The sequence below is a fragment of the Anopheles aquasalis genome, chromosome 2, assembly GCF_943734665.1.
Source record: "Anopheles aquasalis chromosome 2, idAnoAquaMG_Q_19, whole genome shotgun sequence".
NCBI classification, from domain to species: Eukaryota; Metazoa; Arthropoda; class Insecta; order Diptera; family Culicidae; genus Anopheles; species Anopheles aquasalis.
Window position 1 is genome coordinate 21,359,962 of NC_064877.1, and position 7,539 is coordinate 21,367,500.

Genomic DNA, 7,539 nt, shown 5'->3' on the forward strand with positions numbered 1-7,539 from the left:
TTTTATTCTGTTACCGGGGGGTCACTCTTTCGGAAATTGATTTAATGTTTTCTTTTATTTGTCTTGGACGATTTGTACATTTAAGCTAACTCCGCACGGCCCACGGCTTGGAACGATGGAAACTCCCCTATCCCCGCGGTGGATGATACGATGAATGGGAAATGGGAATAGACGACACACGACTCTTCCAGAGGGAAGTTCTTTCTGATACAAACCCACTATGGCCTACCACTATTAGTAATCATATGTCTGGTAGCCGTTACCGAACGACTGGGACTGATAGTTTGTAGCGGCCGGTTCCGCATCATCGTGATACGTTACCAAATCGTATTGATTATTGTGAAGCTTTACCCGACTTTGCGACTTGGATTGGTCTTGGTACGACTGCCCAGCAGGAGCCGTAGGATAGTGTAGCCTGTTATCGTAGAGTGGCTGTTGGCTCAGATAGCCATGGTATGGGTGTTGTTGGTGATGGGTTTGCTGCACCACCTGGGCCTGTGCTTGCGGCTGGAATGGGGCAGCCAGTGGAAACTGGGCTTGGCTAGGGTAGAACAAGTTGTTACCGAAGTGCTGGATCATCGGATATGCGTTCTGGTAGCCTGGCGATGCTGGCCAAACCGAGGCCGGTTGCACGTAATGCTGGTAGCTCACCAACGGAATCGGTGTCGGTCGGAAACTGTCCTCCCGTACATCGTTTCGTGAGCTCAACTCATTAACAGCTGCTGGATCGATATCACCGGTCGCTTCGGTACTGGTACCACTGGCCGGATCAGCCGCGGCTGGTGCGTCATTCGTTGCAGGCGTTTCACTGCTGCCGTTGCCAGTATGTTCCGCTTCCGAGAGCGCTGGTGTCGCTTCTGGTGCCGGTTCGGCTGGTAGCTCAGTCGGTTGGGCCGCCGGTGGTGGCACCGGTTCCATCATAATCGTCGTTGGTGGCGGCGCTGCCATTGTCGTGCTGGCTGGCGTTGTCTCTTCCGGTTCGTGGGTCGTGCTGAGCAGGGAAACCCGTGTCGGTTCTAGCGAATCCGCCTCCAGTGATTCGCTGTACGGGTTCGTGAGCTTCTCCGGACCATCTGCGACCCAGGTCGGCAGATCGTGCTGAAGCGTTGGTTCCCTCTCCTTGGTACCACCACTGAAGCTCGAAAACTTGCCACCGGATGCCTTCAGGACGCTAGTGAGCGGACTGGCATGGTCTTGCTTCGAGCTGGCTTTCTTCGGACTGCTACCACCGGCACTGAGGCGGAAAATGTTTGCAAAATATTCCACAAAATGCTGCACCGTTCTTCGGTTTCGGTGTAACACTAGCTCGGCTTCTGGTACACTCGCTTCGGCACACAGACTCCGGGATACGCACGTGGCCACCAGCAACAACGTGGCCCCAACTAACACCGAACACTTCATGATTCAAGATATGGAAAGATGCAACGTTTTACACTATACACTCGAATGCTAGCTCACCGATCCATCCAAGTCCGTGGACAGTCCGATGGGCAGAGAGGACTTGGATGTGGAGAACCCAAAAACCAACTCGCGGGACTCGCTGGTCCGATCCGGTGCACGGTCACTAGTCGACTGATGTAACTACTTCCACCGCACGTAGCTTATTAGAACGCGGTTTTCCTGCAAAAAAAAAACTACGGTCTGCGGCCGGTCCAGTTCGGGGGTTCGGATCTGGTCGCTACTGTACGACGCCATGACACCGACCAACCGACCGACCGACCGACCGACCGAGCCGCGGCTGGCAGGCTAGCTGGTTAAGGTCCACCATTCGATGGGGCCACCCCTTCACTCGGTACGACCTCTGCGACGGCGATGGCGACCGCGGACGCGCACCCCAAACCGGCACGATTCGGTCGCTCGTCCGCTCGGTGGCAAAGTGGGGGGAAGCCCAAACTCTCGAATTACTTTTATTGCTTGCGGTCGTTCTTTTTCCCCCGCCGTAACAACGCACGTAGCACAAGCGAGACAGAAAACCCAAGCCGCCCAAGAGACGGTCAGTTAATGCATCATTAACCGGGTGCCGGTGCGGGCTCCACTCGTAAGTTGTCGCCCAGCCCAGTTGGGCTCGAGTACGCACGGCACAGCATGTCAGTCGGCCGCAGCCGCCCCTGTATGTTACGATTTGAATTCGAAAATTGAAATGCCCCCGATTATTACAAGGGGCCTACAGCAATTGCAGGGCCAGAACGTGGCCGCATGCAGCATGCAGCGTAGGAACTCAGCAATGATCGCGATCGCGAAAGTTGCCCTGCTCCGGACGAGTTCTAGTGAGTTAACGCCCGGCCACCCCCGGGGGCCCGGATCAAGCGAGTGTGTCAGCGCGCCGATTGCTGAAATCAAAACGGAACATATGGACCCGGTTTTCGAGCGCGGAATCGGACGGAACGCAACTCGTAAATCTAATCGGCAGGATTAGAAACGTTTTCGAAACATCGATTCTATGCGAAACCTTTGGTGCGATCGGTTTGGTGTCAAACGCGGTATTTGGCAACCGAGAAGCTAGGTGGCGCTCCGTAGTCACCTGTGCCTTGCAGAGATTACTACACACTGTTTGTCGCTGCCCTGGGACTAATCCAAGATACCACCAAATTGGACTCAGCCTGAATTCCTGGCCATTACCGGCGGTACGACAAAATGGAAAAATAGGTTAAATGGCGTTTTTGCTTCCTCTTCGAAACGTTTTAAACATTGTCCCCCCGGCTGTCGGTCATCCCACCTGAGGTGTGTTGTGCCGTGTAAGTGGACATGATGCTGGTAATGAAAAGCTTCCCTCCCTGCGCGGGCAATTATGGGTCAGCAAACGCATAAAACGCAACTCTGCTTTTTTTTGTTCTTCACCTAAGTGTCCATTGCGTAATTGTGGCGTTAGCGCACGGATCCAACGAGTTAGATTCGGAGTGGAGCTCCAAAGGTGACGCACGATGCCTTGCACTGCCTTTGGCGTAAGTACAGATTGACGGTAGGGTATCTAAAAATATTAAACTCCATTCCAGGTACGGCACGGTGTCCTAAGGACCTTACATCCGAGATGGATTATGAGGCAGCTATTAGCGCTCGGTCTGGGTCAATCAACAGTGTCGATTAGTTTCCCATTTCCTACACATGATCACACTGAATTGAACTCACGAATTGTCCTACATTGAACGAGATCACCAGTTGGTAGCTAACGGCGCCCGATCCAGCTCTGCGGCGATCATACGGTCCGATCTTCAAACATTCAATTATGTTGACGATTTAACTGATCACGCCTCTGCTGCTGCTGCTGCTGCTGCTACTGCTCGTGGTCTAAACGATGATTAAGAAGCCCAACAAAAGTGAATGTAGGACGTCTAGCCGGGGGTTCTGTCACCTCACCTTCGGAAAATAATGATTTTTGCTCGCTTTTCATTCGCTTCGTTTACCACCACCCTAGAATTGAGATCCTGTCTGCATTGAAATGTATGTTTGCGCGTGTGTGCGCGTGTGTGGGGACAGTGAGTCGTGCCCCCGCTGGTGTTGAGATCGACCGCTTAACCGAAAAGTATCAATCGCATTAAACGGAGACCCAGAGGACATGGTCTAGGTCCTCACAAAGACTCTGCCTCTCGCATTATTGCCCCTGGCGATCGCTACCCGTTCAACCCATTCACCACCAGCACGACAGCGGAACGTCACGTGTGACGGATCCGCGAATGCAAGTGCATTGCACGCGGGCGTTCACCGGTTTTCGGGGTGGCGGCGCATGGGACGCCGTCGAGCCGGTTTCGCGAGCGAATTCATGGTCAACCGCCATGGTCTGGGTACCGCAAACCACACAAACCGTCACCTCCGCCCCTGTGTCCCGCTGTGGACCGTTGTTTTGAGCGGGACAACTTTGTCCCGAATTTTTGGCGGCCTGTGAATGACCCTGGTCCGTTCGGTTTGGTCAATTCCTCAGCTTTTTTTCCAGTGTTGCCTGCGCCGTGGTATATATTCTGATCGGTTGTGTGATCGGTACGGAACGATCACTTTTGCAACTCCACCAACGACTTTCGCCTCAGAACGGTTCTGCCGAGGGGCGGTGGAGCACAGATCGAAGGGACTTTGTCTTACTTTCCTTCATCCGTACGTTGGCCAAGGACTCGGCGCATGCAGCGACCTTCAATGCATTCGCTGAATGCGTTCTGACGCGGCCCGTGGCAGCACACAGGACAGGAACTGAGTCATAGCGGATTTGCTGGTTTTGATTTCCATTCGGCGAATGAGCCGCGAGTGAAAGTGAAAGCATTCGAGTGGTCCAGCTGGTGTGCCGGGTTCGGGGAGTGTTCAAATATGGCCACAAAACCGCCGTGTTCCTTATGTTTCCTTGAGCAAGAACAGCGAGTCTATTCCTGGCGTTCCAATGGCCACGGGAACGGTGGATTGGTAGCTCGAGAGTACGATCGGTGGTTTTCGTGTGAACGCGGAACGTTTACAATCCTTTTGGCAATGAAACCGAATGCAGGCCAAGGCGAGCGTTTTGGGTCCAAATTCTGGGTTTGGTGTATTAGCGTGACTGGTTCCAAAACTCCATCGAATAGCTATCGGTTTCGGTTGGTAGAAACCTACGACAGGTATCAAGATGTGGTTCTAGAATGATCGTTTCTTCACATGTAGCAGTATGCAATGTACTGGTGAGTATGTACTGTGTAACTGGTGGTGTGCTACTGCTTATGCTTTGCTTCTGCCTAATTTCTGTGCATTGAATCAACAGTTTTCTTTCAGGCCTTTAGTAGTATTACTTCTACTAAATTAATTTTCATTCTATTGTTTCATGCATCATTTTATTGTAATTTACTAGTTAATTCTATTACAATTTACTACCTTTATACTGGTTCAATTGCTTTAATTATCGGAGTGATCTAAAATATCTAGTAAGAAATGAAAATATAATCCTATTCTTTGATGATGATCCCTAATGATTACTTAGTTGACCTTGATCCTTACTATGAACTCTAAAAATCTAACTCAAAGACTTCCCAACTCAGCAATTCGTTCACAGCTGTAAAACCATTTCTCCAAACCACGAAGGACAGTATTCTTCATCATCAATCGTAAATTTAAACCACAGAACGGACGAGCGGCTTATCCTACCACACAAGACCCTTCCTCCGCTCACGATCGATTGCCTTCGTCCTTCATGTCGGCTTTCCCGCAATTTTGCTATCATTGTCGATACTATCGAAGCATTGGCGCTACCTCAATTTCAGCTTATTATGCCCCCTCTGTCCCTCTAGTGTCAACATCAAGGAGACTTTCTCATGTTTTCAGCCCTCCAAAACTGGTCGAGACTTACGCGCTACGCGACATTGAAACCGTCATACCATTCACATTCCTTGCAGTCGTCAAGCTGGTAGAAATTGTATTGTTGGAAATAACTTTTTTATGTGAGCAATTCCCTTCTTTAGTGACCGCTGCAATACCAAATTGTACGATAACGGTGCTCGATCGCGAACGGTTGAAGGATGTTCTGCGGCATCCCAACACCGCTCGTCACATTTCCTTGCTCATTTCGCCAACAGGACATTCGATGGTTCAAGTGTATGCTCCTCCATTATTATCAATTCATCTGACAACTCCGTCCATATTCCTGTTCATTGTTAAATGTTTTTACAGCTCCATTGAGAGTCCTCGATCCGAAAAATCCGTTTCCCAGCCACAGCCCACTAATAGTTTCGACACAAAACAACATCATCCTGTCCATCCCATCCCACGCCACCAGCACCACCGCCAGTGGCCACTAGTTTCTCCAAAACTCAAGGTAATAAATAAGACGGACCTTTATGCTCGGAATATTGATTGAGCCCCCGGGGGGGACGGGACGCATTTGCACTAGGACACACTTTCTTTGCCAATTTCTTACGCAACGAGGACGATGATAATGCAGATAAAAACATAAAACCCCAACCGAAGCCCACCGCCCGACTCTTTCGAATCGAATTTAAATATAAATCACCGCGTACGAGCTGAAGAAGAGCGAGCAAGAAGCGATCAATCCGAACCCGATTGCTCACCGATGATGATGTGTTCCGAGTTGTACTACTTGTGTATGTCGCCGGCACACGGGGTATGATGTGCCATCCTCGCCCCGCCCGTGATCGTCCCGCGTAACGTACCGTGGATTCCCATTCCCTTCCATTTTCCGTTGGCATTCGCATTGCAATCGGAGTCCGCCCAGCTGTCCGCGATCCGCTACAGTTCACCGACGATGCTGATGATGATGCGGTACCATCAATCCGATGATTACAACATCCCATAAACGGTGCGCAGACTGGCTTTCCTGCGTCGACTGCAATGCGACTGCATCATTCCGAACTCTCGAGCTGACTATTATGGTGCATGCTGCAGCAACAAGCAGCTGACCTCCCCCCTTCACGAAACCAAATGAAGCCAACACACACTTTCCGTTTCCAATCCGATCGGTCGCCACTGTCACCGCCTTTGCGATCGATTATGCTTCCCGAAAGCTGGTTTGCTCCGAAAGGAAGGAATGCGCCAACGAACCGAGGGTGGTAGTTGGTGTAGCTCCACGGAATTGTCAAACGAAACACGTAGTCCCGTTGGTGCGTTGGTTGGTGAAAATGCCTCAACTCAACCCAGCGACCCACCGGCTAGCGCACTCCCTGTGCCAGGCCACGATGAGCTGCTGCTTTGCATACGCAAGTTCAATCCAACTTGGCCAACACACGTGCCTCGGTGCGGTGTTGGTGGTGATGCTACAGTATTATCGCCAATGGAGGATCACTTTTCATTTCATTTCACACCCGGTCCCGGTTTGCGTACCTCAAGCGCGTGCGGAAGTAACGCATGTAACGCCCGGCGATGCGGGGATGGAACCAGATCGAACCGTTGGTTCCGCATTATAAATATGACTGACCGGGCCGATGGGCTACTCATTGTCAACCTGGCACCTCGTCCCGTGGTTCCGTGGTCTGGAAGTTCGTGGTTTATGGAATAGTTTTTGGTGATCGCGATAGGAAAGATCTGCTGCTGCCGGTGATAACAGGTTGGTGGGACACTGTTTGTTGTCTGGTTGATTGCGTGTGAGGGTGTGTTTGTGCGTGATAAAGTGTGTTAAGTGGATTGAAGAACGAATCCAGTTCCTCGAGCGCCATGAAACGCCAAGTGGTCAAGTGTACTTTCGTGGTTCTGTTGGTGGTTGCGCTGCTACTCGACCAAGCCGCCGGTCTACAGAAACACCACCAGAAGAAGCAGAAACGTGGAATTTACCATGGACTGCACGGGTATGGGGCACTACCAGTGGCCGCTGGTGTGTTGCCCCTTCACGGAGCTCACTTCCACAAAGGATTCCACCATCCGAGCCCGTACGCCAGAATTCCGGGCTTCCACAAATCGTTCGCTGGTGGGGCCAACTACCTACCACCCGGTTATGCCCTGTTCCCGGGTACGGCCAGTGTTGCCTCGTACCAGCGTAACTTCCCGCGCTTCTCGCCAACGGTCTACGGTGCGAATCCGCTGCTAGGATTTGGTCTTTCTCCTGTCGCGAAGCCACTCGGTGCCGGTTTCGCTTCAACTGGACTA

The 7,539-nt window shown here is 51.5% G+C and overlaps 1 protein-coding gene across 1 annotated transcript in view; it reads left to right on the top strand.

The window, feature by feature from the left end:
• The first annotated feature begins 7,110 nt into the window (after positions 1-7,110).
• LOC126570212 (uncharacterized) overlaps positions 7,111-7,539 on the top strand; it is a 1,246-nt gene continuing 817 nt past the window's right edge. The window contains exon 1 of the mRNA XM_050227796.1: positions 7,111-7,539. This exon is cut by the window's right edge and continues 598 nt beyond it. Coding sequence (XP_050083753.1) covers positions 7,111-7,539 — 429 coding nt within the window.